Raw genomic sequence first — 20,761 nt, 5'->3', positions numbered from 1 at the left:
AAAGTATCAGCGCATAAACCCAAAGAAACAAACTGCCACAGACACCCAGCTCCTGCTCTCACTCGCTCCTGCTTCTTCCCCATGTTTAACATTAATGTAACATCCCAAGCTGTGTGCATGATACTATCTCCCACCCCTAGATGGGGAAGAGCTGTTTGACTGCTAGAAAACCTCAAGTGCCTCCCAGCCTCACTAATACGGCACCCAGACTCCTGCCACAAATAGTCCCTGATGGTCCCTGCCAAGGCTCACAGGCACAGCAAAGCCCTAAGCATCAGGCAACCCACATGAAATCCCACCACTGCAAAGCTCTCCAGAGCCACTGGACCATGGTACTGGCATCCAGATTCACACCAAGGGCCAGCAGCTGCATGCACAGTGCTATGCTTGGGCTGCACAGCCTGGCTCCCTGCCTAGCTTATTAGCATTTTGCACAATTAATATTTATTTTTGCAAATATGCTACCAAAAAAATTAAACAACAACAACAAAAAATCTCTTTATGTTAATAGCTTTGTTGGCCCTTGGAGCAAGACGCTTGGAAAGAAATCTGCTTTAATCTAAAGAGCCAGGTGGGAACCAGGTAAGGTGTGGAAGAGAAATTCAGGGTTTTTCTCAGCCCTGGTGGGGTGAAGGAGCAGACCTTCCAAAACAGGCTACAGACACCTCTCCCTCTGTTGCATTCCTTCCCACTGACCTTGTTCTCCCTCTCGGCTCTTCCCAGCCACCCTGTTTAACCACAGCTTTTGGGCGAGCCAAAGACAAGTGTCCCTAGTGTCCCCACTGTCCCATGCAGCTTTCTTGGGGACAGCCCCAGCACTACCACTACTCCTACGTGAGAACGCCCCTTCTGGGCACACCAGCTGGTCCCCTTTGGGGACAGCATGGGGTGGCAGGGAGTCCCAGGCAGAATCTCCTGCTGCATGGGCAACCTGACTCTGTTGCATTGATTTTCCTTGCTCTGAGCTAGGAGATTGTTCAGCAAAATGAAGTTATCAGGGGAGGTAATGTTTTCCACCTGACAACTTGCATTGCTCCTTCTCAAACAAGTGCTGACCTGCACAGTGCCGTACACACTCAGGACAGACACCTTCTGGTAGAGAAGTGCCATCCCTTTCCTCCCCTCACAGCTCCTGCCATGCCAGGTGCTGCCACACAGCCCCTTCCCCTCTCTCATTCCTCCTGCACCCCCAAGGTCACCCACATCCTCCTCCCTGCTCCCAGCCACCCCCACAGGGGTTTCTGCCCAATTGCAGTATGAGATGGGGAGCCTGCAGTGCCCCTGTTCACTTTTATAGGGTTTTGACATAACCCCGATGCTGAAAACTTGCTTTTAAAAAGTGAAAATCCAAGACACTCCACAGGGCCTTAGTGGAAAGCCTGACCTATTGCAAGTCTGTGACTGCATCACCAGAGCTGGCAATACCAGAGAGAAGAGGGAGGATTTTCAGGGAGCGTTTATGGCACACACATTCAGAAAGGAAGAAAAACATCCCTGAGAAACCACATAGGTTCAAAGATTTGCTTAGTTTAAACACTAAAAATTCACGCATTAAAAATCCACTCAGGTTCAGCCCTGCCTCAAAACTAAATAAAACCTCTGACCACATCATCCAGTCCCAAGGTTCACAGTCTCCTTGGGGAGAGGGCTTATGTGTCTGCTGGATGCTCAGGCTGAGATGCCCCCTCCCAGCACCAGGTCCTGCTTTGCTCAGGGCCTTTAGGCAGGGCTGTGCCATGACCCTGGGGTGTCCAGGACCCAAGGTGTGACTGCTGCCCATCATTACACTACATAGCACCTGGCTGCCCTAGTCTTGCACTAGTTAGTGACCAGGCCAAGAAACAGACTACACCTCCCTCCATTATCCCAAATTTCCTAGGAAATAATTTTTTGTCTTTTCTTAAAGGAAAAAGCACAAGGAAAAACAAACCCACCTCATTTTCTAAATACTGTTCTTGAGAAAAATCTTCAACTTCTGCAAATGGCACTCCGGAAGAAAATACCCAAATCCAAACCAAAACCAGATGGCTCCCAGTGCTTGTTTTTTCAGGGCGGACTTTAACCAGCACGATCATTTCCCAGCAGAATTTTGTTTTGATAGATTGCTAAGAATAAACGCATTTCAGGGCTTACTGCTGAGAAGGTGTTTTGACAGAAAACTGCTATTTCCATGGTCCCTCCACTTGCACTGTCAGCCCTGACACCGTGGGAACTCCTCTGACCGAGCATCCTTTGCACACAGCTTTTCCCAGGGCCCAACCTGCAAGGGGCAGCTGTGGGAGCAGGGAGGGATGGGTGCCTGGGCTCATTCCTGCTTACCACAAAATGGGAAACAGCAACAAGAAGCTAGAAATACCTCTCTGCAAAGCCGGAAATACCTCTCCACTGGGCCCATTTGCACAGGAATGAGAGGCAAGGCAAGGACAGGTCCCTTTTTTGCATGCATCAGGTTGAGCCTCTGCAGCCTGCTCTTTGCTTTGAGCAAAGAACACGATGTAAAGGGGAAATTATAGACCTGTGTGCATGTGTCAGTGTGAAAGCCAGTTCTGCCTCACTGTTTTGATCCCCTTTCCTAAGCCAGGCATGGGACACTGCCTCCCGGGCAGTCCCAGGTAAGCCCCTGAGCTTTGCCCCAAGCAGAGGTGTCCCTCCCAGTGGCACCATTCCTGCAGAGCAGAGATCACAGCACACTCCATCTCGTACCACCTTGGACAACATCCAACTTGAACAATTCCTCCCCCAGCTCTGGCATATAAAAGATCCTTGAATCATCCCAATTCTTTTTTTTTTCATTAGGAAACTGAATTCTGCTCCTCACAGAGAGATCCCTTTTTTCCCCTCTCGAGGACTGACATCCTGGGAAATTGCCTCAGCCCAGTCAGCTCTGATGTTTGCCATCTCACACATTGCCTGCATCAAACTGACAGTTCACAGATTTCAGCTGAGGATTTGTATGTACAGTACAAGCTGAAACCAGCTCCCATGTCTTTTAACTGTCCCGGCAAGAGCGCTGGAAGGAGGCTGAGTCAGTGGAGAGCACGCGGGCGCTGTGCAACACAGTAATAGAGACATCTTGGAAAACACTGCCTTTTGAGGACCCTCTCGCCTGCCCTCTCCTGGAAGATGAAACTATTTCTGCCCAGCATCCCCCAGACTACAGTGTTCGGCTGTCCATCCTGGTTCAGTCCGTGCAGGCAGCGTTTGCCCCTCGCCGATATAATACAAGTTGGAGCAAACCCACCTGCCTAAGCCGAGCTGTGGCCCCACGACAAAGCCCTCCTTTCTCAAGGCTGCCACTGTCCAAATACTCATTTTGGGTGCCTCCCCCCACGCCCAGTAAAACCCTCCCCTTTGCAGGCATGATGGATTGAACATTTCCTACCTGTTCCAGACACACAGGCAGTGCCTGCCCCAGATCCTGGTTGAAAACTGCATTGCCTTATGCCCCAGGAGGGCTGGGTAGCAGCCTCAGACTACAGGGTGGGGGGAATCACTACCATGCTTATGGCAGCAGAAACCAGTCCAGCCCTGGACTCAGCACAACAGAGGCATGTGAGTGTCATGTGCTCAGCAATACAACAGCACCCAAGCTTGTGTGCCACCTACCCAGGTCAGATGAAGGCAAGATGCTGGGGGATCAGACGCCAGGGGCACGCTGGGCTTTGGCCTCTCCTCTGCTTTCCACTCATGCACTGTGGGCAAAACAATATTGCAATTAGGGCTATAAACCTGGTGTTTGAGAGGCAAGCAGGAAAGAAATTAAAAAGCTGTGAATGCTTTTCCCCTCTCCCTCCCAAAACCACAGCTCAGCTGAGCTTAATCTTCATCTGAGCTAGTATTTAAAAGCTATAAATCAGGCTGCAACAGACAGAAAAACACAACTACCAAAATTTAGTGGACCCACTGCTGAAAGGCCCCAAATGAACTGCTTAATAGAAGCCATTTTCCCATGGAAATAGAGCAGGCCTGTACTTAGTAGAGCATTGATCTGCTGACAGCTACCGGGACAGATTTGGGCCAGAGCACTTGGGAATCATATGCAGTGATCTCTCAAGAAACACGTGCATGCAAAAGCCTTCTGAAAAACACTGTTGTAAAACAGTGCTGTAGCTGTCTACAAGGCCAGACAGCACTTGCTGGCCAGCACAGGCTTGCACCACCCTCACTAAGCCTCCCTAGGCAGGCAGCACTGCTCCTGGCTGCATCCCTGTACCCCAGCCCTGGCGGCCCCGGGTTGTGCAGAGCAATAAAATGCTCCACACAAGACAGGAACTACAAAACACCACTAAAACCCAGAGCTGCAAAAGGGTCTCACAGCTAAGGACCCCGGTGACAGGGCATGAGGCTCTGGCTGGGGGCCACTGTGTCCCACAGACCTGGGGTGTTTGGGGGTCCTCCCATAGATGTACTGGGATTTGGAGATGCTGTTACAGCCAGGGTCAGCCCAAAACACTGCCCAGAGCAAAGCACCATCTCACCTCCCTGGGGACAACAAGTTGGGCCCTGTGAGATGCCAGGAACTCCAGTCCAGCCAAGGAGTGCACAGGGACAGTGGCCTTGCCCCACCTTGCCCTCCCACAGCCTCACCCTGTGCTGCCATCCTGGCAGGTAGGGGATGCTGCCTAAACCCAGCTGGGCAAGCTGATCCCTCCACATGCCCCATCCCACAGCTGCTCCACACAAGAGGCCAGGCTGCCAGCACCAGAATGCCCAAATCAAACATGTCCCAGCCTCAGGCTCACCTCCCTGCTGCTGCCACAGCCAAGGTACCACAGCTGTGACTCTCATGCCACATGTGGAAAGAGGAGTATCCCACATTCACCTTTTCTCCTGCCAGAAGCCATTTTCCATCACAATTTTCACTGTTTCAGGGAACAAGGTCAAAGCAGGGGGACATATTCCTCCTTTTTTGGAATAAAAAATTATTGCTCTGAATCCTGAGTAGCTCCACAAGCGAGGGGGGTACAGAGAAGCCTCAGGAGACACGAATGCTGCTGGAGGGGCTCCAATCCCACTGCAATCCCACTCTGCCTGCCCTTTCCAACATGGACACAGCACTGGGCTGGCCAGGAGCCTCTCACCTGCCCATGAGCTTTTCCAAAGCAGTTATCCCAGATAACCCAGGGACACCCAAGGAAAGCAAAACCATCTCATTTCCAGAGGTGTTGAGTGCCCTTGGCACTTACTGGCTTCAAACCCGGGTGCTCAGCGCCCCCAGCCCTTGGCTAATTCTCACCATCACACAGTCTCCACAACTGCAGCAGAGAAACAGATGACTTGGAAAGACACATGGGGCAGAGAGGGCACAGGCAAGGGGGGATGCAGCCCTTTCTCCCCTGCCCAGCCACCTGAGCCAGCCCACTTACACAGCTCCTGCACAGACTGGATCTATAATACAAATTAATGGTTCATTGTTTGTTGTGGGTGTTTTTATTCCCATCATTGACTACACTTCCTTATGAAGTCTCATACTTAGCAGATCTTACAATGATCCCAAAAGCTACCAAAATAAACCTTCCACGTAAAAACCAGGAGCAAACCAATGCCTCTGCTTTAGGGGAACACAACCTGTCTAACCATGCTTCAAAGGACATCTGAGGTCCCAACATTGCTCAAGAGCCTGAAAGCATTGAAAAATGGGAATCAACTTACTTATTTTTGCTTTCACACATCACTATTTTAAAAGACTAAAAACATGTTTATGAATTTAACATTTAAATGGATCAAAATCTGTTTAGCTAGGAAGGAAAACAACTCTCCCACCCCAAACTTCTTGTGGGCTGGGACCCGCTTTTCAATCTTCCACCCACAGCAAATATTTCAAATCCCTTTTTAAGCTGAAAGGCTGCTTCTGGGGACAGATAGGGAGAGGACCTGTGTGGGGGGCTGTTCCACCACTCTGCTCCATGATTGCCCCAAGCACCCCTTACCCAGAGAGGGTCAGGGACACCTGGGCAGAGGGGTCAACTGAGAGACAGGGGACAATAAAGGCATCTGTGTGTGGGGAGAGCATCCAAGGAGGATAGAAAAAATGAGAAGCCTGCCTTCCTCCTCCTCCTCCTCCATCAGCAGCTTTCCACAAGGAGGATCAATGCAGCCCACTAACTGCACCGTTGTTCCATTTTTAATTAATGAAAGAAAAAAACTAATCATTGAATCAAACTTCTCATTACTCCAGCTGAATACCCACTAAGTAAATTTAATTACTGTACGAATCGGGTTTCTCCCTGCCTGTTTCGTTAGCTACTGATAAAGATGAAGCAGGAGGGAGGGAAGAAGGAGAGATGAAAACAGAGAAAGAGAATAGAAGATGGGAATAATAAATGCAAAAACAGAGGTAAATGATTCAGCAGGTTTCAGGGGCTTCCAGTGAGGGCCTGGGGAAAGACCCTCCCACCCCTCCCAAACCAGGCTGGAGGGATTCCCTGTGGGATAGACCCCCTTCCTCCAACCCACCTCCTACCCAAGGACAACCACCATCTTCCAAGACCACATCATGCATAGGAACACACAGCCCCATGAGCTCTGCCTCCATGCATCTACCTCACATCCCAGAGGCTGGTCCCTGCTCCAAGCACCCAGCAGCCGAGCTGTGCTCTGGCATGGGCACACCACAAGGACCCCTTGGGCATGAAGGCCACAGGGACAAGGTCCTACCACCCTCCCCAGAACCACCACTTGCACATCCTGGGTTCACAGCCACCTGCAAAATAGCAGGCAGAGGCTTGGGCACAGCTGGCTCCCCTCCAAGTAAGGGCAGACACTGATTTCAGATCTGCAACAACCCTTGATCCCTTCTGATCTCACAGCTCTGAACAGCCAATTTTTACCTCTGCAACAAAGGCAGCAACCCTGTAATGCTTCAGCAGGAAGCTAGTGCTGACAAAAGCATGGGGAGCACATGAGAATGGATATCAAACACCTGCTGTCCCACCACATACCGAGACACCTGCCTGGCACTCTTTGTATTTTAAGCCTGCCAGAGTGGGAGTCCTGCACACCCAGGCTGCTGGGAGCCAGGGACACCAGCAGCACACTCCTAGGAAATGGGGAGATGATGCATTCCTGCAGGCTGCCCACCTCCCTCCCCCCCGCCACACAGATTTTGTTTATGGCACAATTTTGTGTCTCTCCTACTCTCCCACTACAATTCAGCCCTCCACTACTCCTTCCTGACAAAGGGCATGAGCCATTGCAGGGCAGGTACAGCCCCACACCAGGGAGGAGTCCAGCAGCTCCCACCAGGCACAGCAATCTCCCTTCCAGCACCTGCCTCCACACCCAGCAGTTGTGATGTGACTGTTGATAAGGTCACATTTGGGATAAACTGGGGGTGGAGAGCATGTAGTAAATGAAAAGTGCAGCCTCTTTAATTAGGTAGCTTCAGCTTTCAGCTGAGCCAAGAGCATGGTAGAAGGGCTACCCAGGTGCTCACAGTGATGGGATTTGGCAAGTATGGTCAGACCATCTCCTCATTGTCATTAAGGGGGCAAGAGGAGCCCATGCAGGTTTCTTCTGCAGCCCCATGGGTAGAGTCTTGTTCACCACAAGGCACTGTCCCTCTGCCTCATGTTGGCAGCTTGTGGCCCTCATAGTGCCCCAACTGCTGCTCTTCTGCAAGCTGTGGTGCTGCTGGGAGATTGGGTTCTTCTTCATTCCCATGACTTTGCTACATCTTCTGACCCCAAACCACGCTGACATGTTTGAACCCTTCACCTCCATGCTTTGGCCATGCAAAGCAGCCACTTGCCTCCTTTACCTCCCTACTGCTTCCCCAGCCTTGTCCCACTCTCCTCCCTCCCCAGCCCAACAGGCTCCTTCCCCAGAGGGGTTTCTCCTGTGCAGGACAAGCTCAGTTGCAAACACCTTCCAGGCAGATCAGAAGGTCCCTTCAGTGTCACATCAATCCCCCCCTGAACTGGGCTCTCTCAAACACTGGACAGGGAAAGCATTAACAGCACAGATGACATGGGGAGCAAACAGGGCTGGGTGAGACATGCCATGCACCCATGGCATCCAGCAGCAGCCAGCCCAGGTCTGGGCACCAGTGCCAGTGGCCACCACCACAGCCTCAGAGCTCCATCCCATTCCCAGGAGGATGCTGGCTCCCAGGTGGGCTCAGCACAGCAAGCTCTCCTCACAGGCACAAGCTTTCTGCCGTAGCTAAAATTAGCTCCCACAGAGTCTCTCCTGCCATCCCCGAAGTCATTGGTACAACGTGTTCTGCCACCACAGGCTCTTCCCAAGCTCTCACTGAAAAAAACCCAGTGATGCGTAGTACACACCTCACAGCTCTGACTCCCTCACACACACAAAGCAAATAATCCCCCAGGTTTTGCAGCCACCACCTCCCCACACTGGAGGCAAGGGTCCCTCCTCCTGCCTGCTGGGGCTGCCCAAAGTCCCTTGCCCTACAACCCTGGTGTAACACCCATTCCTCCAGCTTTCAACCCCAACAGCAAACATATTCTGAGGATTTGGGCTGGGAAAACTGCAGGGGGGTTGCTTGTTTTTTGTTTTGGTGGCCAAATTGAGAAGAAAATAATTCAGGTTGACTGAAGTTTTTTTTTTTTCTTTGCCAAATTTTAAAAGCCCAGTAATAATCTGGGGCTGAATGAAACATTTTGTTTGGTCTGAAGTGAAGCTTTCGTTTTGTTTGTAGGTGGCTTCCCCCCCCACACTGAAAAAAAACCCTAGAAAAAATTCAAAATGAAATGTCATCTCAAAACAGATGGCTGAAAGGTTTCATTTTGAAAATGTCAAAATGAAACTTTTCAGTGTTTCACTTTTTTCCCCAGCCAAAACCACTTGCTAAATACAACCTGAATTTGTGAGCTGTTTCTGTTGACTGAAACCTGAATTATTCGGTACATAAGCTAGCTGTTCACTCAAAGCCTTTTTTGCAGGCCTGCATACACACCCCACGCTGTGCATCCTGCTGCAGCAGGTTGATGCACGTGGAGCAAACAGGAAAGCGAACCCTGCAGCATGTCCTTCTCCAGAGAAGTGGCACAGGAAAGCAAAAGCCCAGGGACTTACCGTGGCAGCAGACCTCTGCAGCTTTGTTTTGGGTGCTGGAGGGGCTTCCTGTGCAGCAGAGGCAGAGGGGGGTCCTGCAGCCCCAGGTGGGAAGAACAGGGTGGTCCTGCCTGTCTCATGGGACCCAATGCAGTGCAGTGGGGCACCTCGCTCAGCCCTGGACACGCAGCCCTGCAAGACAAGAGGATGGGGAGAGCGTGAGAAGGTGCTGAATGGAGAAACACCCAATTTGGGCAGAAAAGGAGGGAGGTGTTGGGGGCTGAGGCCAAGCAGAATTAAGGGATTAGGGCAAGGTGGTGGCAGCGAGCAGCTCTGGAGCACTGGCTGGCTGGTGTCAGGTCTGTTCCCTGACTCCACTCTCTCACCCATGCAATGGTTTTCATCTCCTCTTGCCCTGCTCTCAATGTGCACTCACCCATCTGCTTGCTAGCACAGGGCTTTCCATGCCAGTGGCCACACAAGAGATAAGCAGGACAACTCCTGAAGTATCACACCAGCAGCAAACCCAAGCTGAGGGACCTGCCCCACTGGAGACCATCTCCAGAAGAGGTTGCTCACTCCCTCCCACCCACAGCCATCAATCATTGCAGCTAGCCCTTGCCATAGCAGGGCTGTCAGACAGTCATCAAGGAAGGCTTTGCTCACCTGACCTCTCTTGCTCAAGGAGGGATGATGTTTATCCCAGGGCTGGTCAAAACCAGATCCCAGGGATGAAGTCTAACCACCAGCTGGGAACCAGCTCAGGGCTGATCAGATCTTACTGACAGCAAACCCCACAGCCCCTCTCCCATGCCCTGAGGCCATGGGAGGGTGGTCCTGGGTGCTAATCCCTGCCACTGGCTTGTGCCAGGACCACAGCCAGGTGACCCCATCCCTACACCTGGAGACCTGTCCCCCAGATTGGTGTCTATGTGACATTGCCATGCTGGAGGGCAACAAGCCCATTGAACCACACACACAAAGGCTCCCACTCTCAGCAAGCAGAAATCAGGTTTTGATTGCAAAGTTCACAGTCCAAGAGTTTTCAAGCACAAGCAAAGTCTGGCAGCCCCAAATTCTGTCTTGAATTCAGGGCCTCAACATACAGGAAGGGAACAGGAATATTTTAAATTTGCTTTAAATTTGCTGTTGCTCCTCAAAAAGCTTCAGGATTCCAAGGGTGCACTGGCAGTGTGCAGAAGAAAGAAGCAAAACAGGCCAGATTCAGGAGGGCATTCTTAAAAAAAACACAAAAACCCCAAAAAACAACCAACCAACCCCAAAAACTTTAATCCAACCCAAATTCATGGTTATAAAAATCCGGTTTATGTTCCACAAGAACCCAGGCAAGGAAATCACATGCCACAAAATCCTATGAAAACAAGAGCTGACACCTGAACCCAAAATTCACAAGTCAGGTACACAGTTCAGGTTAGAAACTTAGGTTCATTTTCTTTTCCCTTTTGCCTCTGGCTCAGTTCAGGGGCAGCGACACTGAGATACTGCAGAAGCATTACCCTTCCAGCACGAGCACACACCACAAAATGCTGAGGCTGGTGTCAGAAAACCTGCTTTTGCGAGATCACTAGCCTGATTGCTAGATGAAAGAGGATTAGATGAAGCTTAGACTAAGCATCTCAACAGTATCAACCCATAAGATGATGCTCAGCCACTGCTACTGCTAAGGTAACACAGAAACAGATTTATCTGCTAAGAAAGAAAAATCTTACTTCAGAGAGCCCTCCTCAGCATGAAGAGGGGTATTTGCCAGGTCCTCAGTAAGAGGCTACATGTCTGCAGGGGCAGGGCAGACCTGGCTGCCCACAGGCAGGAGTCTGCCAGATGGAGTCACACAGAATAAGAGGCAGACTTGCTCCAAATTCAAACCTCCTCCCAAGTTCAGGGGGTGGCAATCGGAAATTAAGCCCATCTGTTCCTAAAACACTGCACTAGCAGGGAGGTGAGGAGGCTGAAAAACTGAGCTCTAAAGAAATCAAAAGCACTAGAGAGACAGAGCCAGCAAGCTGCCCATCAGGGAAGGGACACTATGTCTCAGGCTCACTACTGCGATGTTTGGAGATTTCAGTCCAGACCTCAGTTAAATCTCTTGAGCAAGGGAGCTGCAGCAGCACATGGGTTCCCTGCATTAGCTTATCCTGGTAAAGATGAGATGGGGCAGCCAGAGCGCCCCAAACCTCATGGATGAGCTGCAGACAAGGGAAAGGAAACTGAGGCAGACACCAGTGGTGCAAGGGGCTGGCAGGCAGATGGTGCCATGTCAGCTCTGGAGCTACCACAGACAAACCCACCAGTGAGCCACACAGCTGCAGCAATCCCAGCCCTGGCAAACATGCCTTGTCACATGGAACAGTGTTTCAGAAAAAAGTATTAAGTGATCAGTCAGCATTAAAACCAGCCAGTTTTGATGTGTTTAAAAGAAAACGTCTCCCTTTTTTCCTCACTGAGCCCACTTTTCACTTTAAGAATCTCCTCAGTTTTTTCCTACCCCCAATCAAAAAAACCCCTGTGCTGTCAAGCCCAAACACTCACTTTGCATTTCTGCCACATTCATTCAAATAAATAATTCAGAACCAAACCAAACCTTCACATTTTCCCTTTCTCCCTTGAAGGAATCATGCTAAACCACCAGGTCAGCCTGGAAATCCATTTTTTGCCTGGTTCCTGCTAAAAAGCCAGGACAGCACAGTGTTGGCTGGGAGGTAGCAGCCAGGTGGGATTTGGAAGTGCTGCCTACAAAGCATTTCTTGGTGCCAGGACATTAAAAAAAAGCGCAATTTTTACACAGCCTTTATCCCCAAGAGATGGCAATAATGAGGGAGCAGAATGGGATCAGGCATGGGGAGACAGAGGGAAATTCAGGAGCAGGTCCTGAGCACCACTCACATTACCTTGGCCCAGGCCAGCAAAGCAGGCGAGGTGGCTACAAGGAGGCACATCCAGCATCAGCAATGTGGCAGGAGTACCTGGTCCCTCGTGTTTGCAAGGAGTAGAAACTCAGATTTAGCAAAGAGTATTTATGAGTATTGAGGAAAAAAGCCATGCCACAGGGAATAACAGGGCTTTCTTGTGGCTGGCAGCTGAATGGAATAAATCTATCCACTGGGCATAAATTGTTTAAGCAAAAAATCCCTCTCAACTTGAATATTTTGCAAGAAAAATAGCAACAAAAAAAGAAAGAAAACTCTGAACCCTCATAATTTCTCTCAAGGTCAGAGCTGTTATCCTCTTCTGTGAAGGAGAAAAAACACCTTTCACTAGTAAGTTTAGCCAAAAAATGAAACACCTGAGAAGCGAGTGCATTACTTCCTGGACTGACCTGCCTGGATTAGGCTAAATATCTCTATTTAACAGGGAGTTATCTTCCAAAATCAAGTTGTAGGGAGGGTCACTGGTGGGGCAGAGGGGCAATCTGGTGCAAGCAAGGAGCAGCACAGTGCTTCAGCGACTGGCTTGGTGCCTGCTCAGATGGGGATGGGGCAGGACCCCAGAACCATGCAGGGAGCCCTGCTGCATCTCTGACCCCAGGGGCAGGATCCTGCTGCCATTCCTGGTCCAATCCTGCCCTCATCCCAAGCACAGATGTGGCAGACACCAGCCCCTCCTGTCATCTCCAGGAGCAGACCTGGCTGTGGCACACAGCAGGGATGGGGCAGAGGCACCCAGGGGTAAGGGAGACATCAGCCACTGGGGCTACCACAAGGAGAGCAGCCTTCTGTCAGAGCAAAGGATCTGGAGCCTGTTCAGTTATTATGCAGAGGCTGTGCTAAGGTTGCTGCTTTAGTGCACTGCAGGTACTAAATTAAGGGGACATTTACAACCCACAATGCAGAGAAGCAGCTGCTAAAGGTGGCCATGGTGAGTGACTTCACCTTTGGGTGAAAGGCTCCACAAAACCTCAGTCATGAGGGATGAAGATGGGAAAACAAGTCCGTCCTTCCTTCCACCTACTGCCCTGCAGGGCAATGCCAAGACATCTCTGGGCACCTGGGGCAAGTGGGGACAAGTAACAACCTGTTCTGCTCAGTGCCAGACATGGTCTCCAAGACCTGTCCTGTTTGGAGGGGATGCAAAGCCCACAGGATACTGAAGTTTGGTCCAATTAGCAGAGTCTTAGTGTGACAAACTGCACCACCACAGCACTCAGCTGGAGCAAACCCAAGGGATCTGCTCCCCAGAAATTAAGCTTCCGCAGACCAAGCCTTGCCCAGGCTCCACACAGCACAGACCAGCAAGCAGTTGTCTAGAGCATCAAATGGTTCCTGGTGGCAAAACAAGCCCTGGTGCCTGCTCAGCCTTTTTCACTGCCCTTGATAACCAAGCTGGGTGCAGCTACCAAAAAGGGGGTCCCTACAGGGTGACAGCTGTCATGGCTCCTCCTGGGAGCAGCCAGCACCACTCCCTTCCTCCTCCCACAACCATGCCAAGCCCAGCTCACCAGGGCTTTCCACCTAGTACTGCTCCTTCCTCCCCCTCCTTGTCCAGCAGGAACAGCCAACTTTAGCACCGGCCAAAACGCAGCGTGCCTGCATGGATGAGCCAGCCATGCCCTGCGCTTCCCCTCTTCCCTGGTGCCATAGCAGTGCCCAGCTTGTTTGCTGATGAGTGGCACCAGGACCTTCTCCTTGCAGGTCCAGGGATGTACCATGCTGTGCTCAGCCATGCAGAGAAGGGGATGGCTCTTGGTGGGAGCTGGCATAGACCAGCCCAAGGCACTGAGCCCAGAGGCAGTCACATCCTGGAAGTGGCCAAGGGGAAGGGGAAGCAGAGGAAGACAAGGCAAGAACAGACATGAGCCAACACCCACACAAGAGGAGGAGAAAGGGATTAACTCAGCTCCAGCTAACACAAAGGCAGTGCACTGAGGGGATCTCAAGGTCGCAGCGCACTATGCCAACCAGCACACACATTGGTTTTGTCAATAATTCAGCAGGCTGGGTTGCAAGTGCAGCTGTGGAGGGACTGCAACTGGAGGGGGCATTTCTACCCAAGCAGAGGGAACAGCAGCGATGGGTGGGAGGGCACCTCTGAACAGGACCACAGCACTGCAGGGTGCTGGGCACCAGGGAGACTAGCCCACTCACTGGAAAGTGCAAATGGCATCATGCTCACATCCCTGCAGCTTGTAGACCCTTTTGAGAAAGTTAACTCAATGAATTAACACCCAAACCCCTCCAAACCCAGGGTGTTTCCTGCCTGTAGGAATTCACAGCCATTGTAACCACCCCCTGCAGCATGAGCCATTTGCTTGGAGGTACCATGTGTTAGGGATATTTGAACACGCGGTCATGGGGACCAGCCCAGGGCAGTGTCCATGATCACTCATGCAAACAGACTGCTACACCCCATGCAGCCCCCTACCAGAGCAGGGTGCCAGCAGCACCAGCCAGCCCAGGCACTCCAGGAGCACCCTTACTCAAAGGATTGCTCCAAACACCCAGCTAGGAACAGATGGCTGCTCCTCTGCAACTTCACAGAGACCCCTCCTGCCTGCCAGCAGAGCCAAGACCCCACAGCTGCTGTGTCTTTGGGAACCACGTGCTTGAATGCACCCAGAGTTACTGCACTTGACAAAGGAATTAGCAGGGGATAATTTCTGGCTTCTGTTGCAGAGCAGGTCAGACCAGTGGGTCATGAATCATCTCCTTCAGGCTTTAAATGTGCAACAGGTGGAATTCAGAGGTCTCAAACTCCTCTGAAAGATCAGCCCTGAGCCTGGAGGGCTGCCCAGAGCAAGGGATCCTGCCATCTCAACCCAAAGCCTGTGCAACAGGCCCCCAGGTGAGCATGTCACAGGGTGAGCATCCAATGAGCCATGGGGAAGCTGAAGTCACAGCCAAGGCCAGTTACAGGAATAGAATTGGCTCAGACTGAGAAAATGTAACTTTCCATTGCTTTGCAATCAGCCATCCATCCTGTGGGCCAGCTGGCTGCCATGTCAGTGCACCTCCCATCCATTTCAAGTGTCCTGATAACACCGACACTTCACAAGACTAGCTCAAGAAAGCTTGGGAGAGTTATTATCCAAAGCCAGGTGGCTGGACTTGACTCAAATCTTAGGCAAGTGATTAAAATGATTGGCATTTTTTTGGAAAGAAAACTGCTGTGCTGTACCTGTCATCCATCTTCAGAAAACTATTAATTGCACAATCACAAAACTGGACACACCTGTAAGGCTACACAAGCACAGAAGTACTTGCAACCTGATGAAGCTCATTCTCACCTGCAGCTCTGGGACTAGCCACCCCACAGGCTCCAAAAATGGGGTGCTTTGGCCAAGATGTTCTTGAGCATCATGTTACCACACCTGCGCAGCTCTCACTGCAGGATCGGGGGGGGATATTCAGTCATGGGGATGAGTGTTGAATTGCTGGTCTGCACGCCCCATGACTTGGATTAATTTCACCCCATGGGTTACATGATGAGTCTATTCTGGCTGGAAACAGACTGTCACAAAGCTGCCTTTGCTTAAGATCTGGATTCACATCTTATCCAGGCCCCTCTGCTTCTATGGGACACAGTAACACTGCCAGCCAAGAACAAGGTATCATTCTTCCCCTTTGACTACATATGCTAAAAATCAATTTTCTTTTCTTTCAGAGCAAAGGAAACTAAAGGCAGCAGCATTTCCAGGTGAACAGAACTTGAGAGCAGCTACTGAATGACACCAACCAGATCCCAGCCTCACCCCAGGGCAGCTCCCAGCCCCACCATCTCCCATGTCCTCCCTACCATCATTCCTGCCAGTGCTGTCCCCACACTGGGGCAAGGGCTGCTTTCCCAGGCAGGGCAGGAGCAGGGGATGCCAATCCCAGGCACACTGGGGTCCGAGGTTAGCTTTCCTGCATGCCAGGGTAGGAGGACATCCCACTCTCTCTTCTGGGTTCAATGCCAGAACCCAAAACTCAGCTGTCAGTCCATTACAGATTAAAGGAGTGAACATAAGGACAAGCCCTGCCTGTTTGATGAACCAGTACAGCCCCAACAGTCCACACCTACTTGCTTCAGCTTGACCATGTTGCCCCAAGGACTGGCAACTGAGGATTTACAGATTGGGGACTTCGTGTGGCCTCAAGGTTATTTTGCATGTCCTTGCCTCTGGAGAGCACAACATCCAGGAATCTCTGGGGAACTGAGGGAGGTCATTCAGTTTTATGTCCTGTACATAACCAACCCATGCCAAATGCTCAGCTGGGGCACCAGCATGGAAGCTGCCAAACTTGCTGTGCCAAGAAGTTGAACTGTGCTTAGATGGGGATCCCAAACAGGGTAAAATCTGCATTTAATACCTATTATCCTAACATCTCCACATCTGTCCACTTTCCTCACATGCCTGTAACTGCAGTGTGCCAGGGCTGCCTGATATCAATGGCACTTTAATTTCATCATTCCCAACTTATTTAGAGCAATTAGGAGGCAATGAGCACACACCAGGGGCTAAGATGCACTTGAATAGCATCCAAGGGTTACTGCAGTATCACAGGAGACCTTCAGATGGAATTATCAGTCCACAAAAAAAAACTTAAAAAGGCAGGCAATCCCCAAAGTGAGGATAAGGTTCTTCTTGGTCCTATAGGTCCCTTTTTAATTTGAAGTCAGCTGACAAATATAAAGAGATGACATTCCTCATTTAATTAGTGAAGAGACAGCATCTCAGGTTGGAAGACAGAGATACTTTGCCTGGGCATCTGGCTGGAGAAATGATCAGGAGAGCAAGGCAGGGATTCCTGTGAGGCCTATTACCTAATCCCACTTCAGGCAAGCAAGTCTTGCCATTGACTTCTCTGGGAGCAGAGGTAAAAAAACTAAGCCATTTTGGAAATCCTAGACAGAAAGGCAAAGCAAAAAGTAAGTGGCTTCTCCCTAGTGATTTCTGCTGGATGGTAGGAGCACTGCACGAAGCCAGTGCCACCAAGAAAGCTACCAAAAAAAGCCAGCCAGCCTGCATCCTGGCTTCCCAACATCCCCATTTCATGCAAGGCAGGTGAGGTGCCAAAGGAGGGGACAGCTCCTCACTTCTGATTTAGCTACATGCCCACACTCCTCCCGCACAGGCTCTTTAAATGCCTGCCTGCGTGAGAAAAGCAATGGCCTATTTTTTAGTGAGCAGCTCAGTACAGCCTCCACCTCAGAGCACAGCGTGCACAGGTCTTATTTAGGATGCTTCAGACACATCCGGAGGGACTTTGGGAACAGACTGTGGAAAGAGAAGACTGAGTGGGCAACCTGAGTCACTTCATTGCTTACAGAAGTGTACACAAGCATCTTCCATTTGAGCAAAACTCAGCACAGCTCCCATTGACTCTGGGGACCAGAGGAAAGTGCATCTTCTCTAGCATACTCCACTGATGCAGAATAACTGCACACCACCTTTCTCATCCAGGCTTACCAAAAGAGGGATCATCCCTCACAACTATGATCCAAACCTCTGATCCTGGCAATTCCTCTGCAGCACAGGAGCAGCTGAGAGCTGCTCTAATCTGCTCTGATGGGTGAGGGCTGTGGAGGAGATTAGCTTCCTTCCAAGGAGGAGAAAGCAGAGCATGACATGAAGGGAGAAGTGCATGCACATGCATACGTGTACCCTGAAGAGATATGATTACAGCTGGCTGCAAAACTCAGCTCTGAACTTATTGCCAAAGAGCCTGACTCATGCAGACAAATCAACTCAGCACCACCCACTGCACATGGGAAAAGGAGGACATAAGCACAGGAGTTACAGGAGACCCTGGTCCAGAGTCAAAATAGACTCAGCCTTTACCTTGAGCCCCATCCTCAAGGAAGTCACTTTAAGCTGTCAAACAAGAGCCTCTATGCAAAGGTACCCATATGCTGAGCCTGAGAAGGATCACTGCAAGGCAAGGACTTACCCTGCCATGGCTGGCCCCTCATATTACCCTTCCTCATTAATGCCGATACAAGGTGCTGGTTTGTGCCCCAAAAGCACAAAGCCTCTGCTCATCTACCCAACAGCACAGCCCAGGTCACACAGGTGTGCCCTGTCTTGTCCTTCCAAAGAACCTCTATCCTCATCTAGGACAGGACAGCCACCATGGGCTTCCTTTGCTTTCCCAGTCTCACCTTTCTGTTAAGGCTGGTCACAACAGCACCACACAATGTCAATACCAAGGTGCCTGCTGGGGGTTCAGGTGCCCTGAGCCAGATAAGAAAAAAGCCCTAGTCATTACAGCTGCAAGATGCTAATGGCTCCTGGTCACTGCACCGCAGTGACCAACAGCACTTTCACCTCTCTCCATCAGGGTATTTATTTTCCATGAGATAAAAGCCACAAAGTGGTATCCAGCACAGGCAATGTTATTTCACAAGACTTCTGATGCCATCAGCAACCACATGCACAGCAACTCCCCGGGACAGCAGGGAGGGGGGTTCATGGGAATATACAGAAAGTGCCAAAATATGAACTGCTAATAAGATGTATTTTGAAATGTCACCAAGTTATGATCTATTGATCTCACACCAGAAGCTTGACTTTTTCTGTGTAATATTAATCTATGTCACTTACACATTCTGGGAACTACAGATTGAATGAGTGCCATTACATTAAAATTAGGTATTACAATTATTAACTGCTAGGGGCCCAAACTAGCGAGGTGCTGAAGAGCCAATCCAGAATAACAGCAGCTTAACCACCTGCTGGGAGCACCCCCCACACACATAAGCTTGAGCACCTCAGTGCTGCGGTACAGGACAGGGGCACAAGGCTAACTGCAGAGCAGGCTCTGCTCTCAGAGTAACACCCCTGTCCAGGAACAGCCTGGAAGAAGCAGATTTGGGTGCAGCCAGGAACATGAGCTAAGTCCTACCCTGAATCTGGGGAATTCCAGAGAGGAAACAGTTTCCAACTTCATCCAACACATAGCTAAGGCCTGACAGCACCCCCCCCCCTGCCCCGCAAGCTGCTGGGGGGCTGTGACACATGGCCAGGGCAGGGTGCTGATGACACCTCCTAGACTGGCCAAAGCCACTACAAGCACCTACAATTCCTCATGGAATTCCTCACCCCAAACCTGAGAGCATGAGGAACTCTAGAAACAAGTTGTCTAGCACAAAGTTTTTGCAAAAGTTGAAAATGCTCCAGTGGGACTTTGGCCAAAAATTTTAGATCCTTTTTAAAAACAAGGCCAATCCATAGTCACTTCTAACGATCCCATTGACTGTTTTTCACTGAGTGCTAACAGAGACAAGTTGTCTCCTTTAGACCACTATATCATGGCTGAGAGCATCAAGAGGGGAAGATGATGGGCTTGGAGAGGAAGAACATCCTTCCTTTGCTCCACTTCAGCTGCTAATAGGCATGCCAGAGCTCTCTGAATAGCATTACGTTAGTGCTGTATAAAAGCAATAAAGCCCTAAACCAACACATTACATATTTACTGAACTACACGCCACACAAAAGACTGTCCCCAGGACACCACATGAAGACTTGAAATAGCAAAGCCAAGGGTTGTAAAAAGCACCAGGCTGGGCAGACGTCCACAGTGCCCACAACCAGGGTTAGGGTGCACACAAGAGCTGTGCACACAGGAGCATGGCTATGGGGAGCTGACAGGATAATCCAGCCATCACATTTAACCAAAGCAAGCAGCATAAAACAGTCTCCTCTGCCAGAAACTTGGGCAAACCCCAACCGTTGGACATAGAGTCTGCAGAGAAATCAGCATCCAGATGAGGAAAGCAGTGTCCAGGGTGAGACCTGCTGCTGTGCCAGTGCACAGCCCTGGCTGCTGCCTGCCTGCCACTGACCTGCAATTTCCCCCGCTCCTTTGTTTTCACTTCCAGCACTTAGAAATTTTCACTCCTAAGCTCAATGAATTGTAATTTCCAAATGCCTCTTGCCCACAGGAAAGGGAACTGCAAGAAGCACTGTTTGATATCTTCCAGTAACTGTCAGTGGCACAGGGCTGATATGGAGCCTTCAGCAGTAAATTGTCATGACGACTTTGGGTGGGATGAAACAAGTGGTTTTTAAAAGACCTTTTCCTCCCTCTGCTCCCAGCACCTGGCAGGCCTACAGCGAGTTTCAATAGCCAGGCATATGGCAACATCACTGGGCCCTGCTCTGTCACCACAAAGAGCTATAAAATGTACCTTGGCTGGAGAGGTGAGGTCCCCACCAGCCGGTGGCCCATGGCAGAGGATGAGCCAACAGATGTGCTGGGACAGAGGTGGAGAACTAGAAGGGGTCAGAGGCAGAAAGAGGGGACTCCCTCCTGCACTAATGCTGCAGAAGTGGAGTCAGTTTGAGAACTTTTGGATGCACATTTCCCGCCACCCTTAGAAATGACAGATTTGCTAAATCAGCACAGCATTGCAGGAGAGCTTTGCCCTTATTGGCAAGGAGGAGAGGCTTAGCTTCCCCCTCATAAGTTAGCTCCCAGAGGGGCACAGAAAAGCCAGGTACACATCTGACTTTAAATGCACCCCCAGCTGCTGGCAATCGGGGATGAGCCAGTGTCCCTTGCACCCAGCAGGACCAAGTGCAGGAGCAAGCACTGTCCTGGAGGTCTGTGGTCCCTGCCTGCCACTGCTGTGACACCCAGGGCACAGATCCAGAGCACGACACTGAAACAACCTCAACCAGATACCTATCTGTCCAGCTCTCTGCTGTTGGGAACACGGCAGGAACCTGCTAGCAAAAGTAAGTGAACACCCCAACCAGAGAGGCACACAAAGATGAAAGCAAAGCCTATTTTCTGAAGACTCC

At 50.6% G+C, this 20,761-nt stretch overlaps 1 protein-coding gene across 3 annotated transcripts in view; it reads right to left on the bottom strand.

Annotated features, from left to right (window-relative positions):
- The window catches only part of LINGO1 (leucine rich repeat and Ig domain containing 1), a 165,216-nt gene that overhangs the window by 62,071 nt on the left and 82,384 nt on the right, over nt 1-20,761 (bottom strand). For 2 of the 3 annotated variants that reach the window (XM_069797875.1, XM_069797872.1), the window contains exon 3: nt 3,607-3,692. Coding sequence is in view for 1 of the 3 variants with exons in the window: in XM_069797872.1 (XP_069653973.1) it covers nt 3,607-3,692 (86 nt within the window). In the remaining 2 variants the exon portion in view is untranslated. Of the gene's footprint in view, nt 1-3,606; nt 3,693-9,039; nt 9,211-20,761 lie in introns of all 3 variants that reach the window. The other variant, XM_069797874.1, reaches the window with a different exon arrangement.

The sequence above is a fragment of the Haliaeetus albicilla genome, chromosome 12 (genome assembly GCF_947461875.1).
Source record: "Haliaeetus albicilla chromosome 12, bHalAlb1.1, whole genome shotgun sequence".
In the NCBI taxonomy this organism is placed as follows: domain Eukaryota; kingdom Metazoa; phylum Chordata; class Aves; order Accipitriformes; family Accipitridae; genus Haliaeetus; species Haliaeetus albicilla.
Note: the sequence above shows the minus strand (reverse complement) of the source record. Positions and strands in the feature narration are given on the sequence as shown.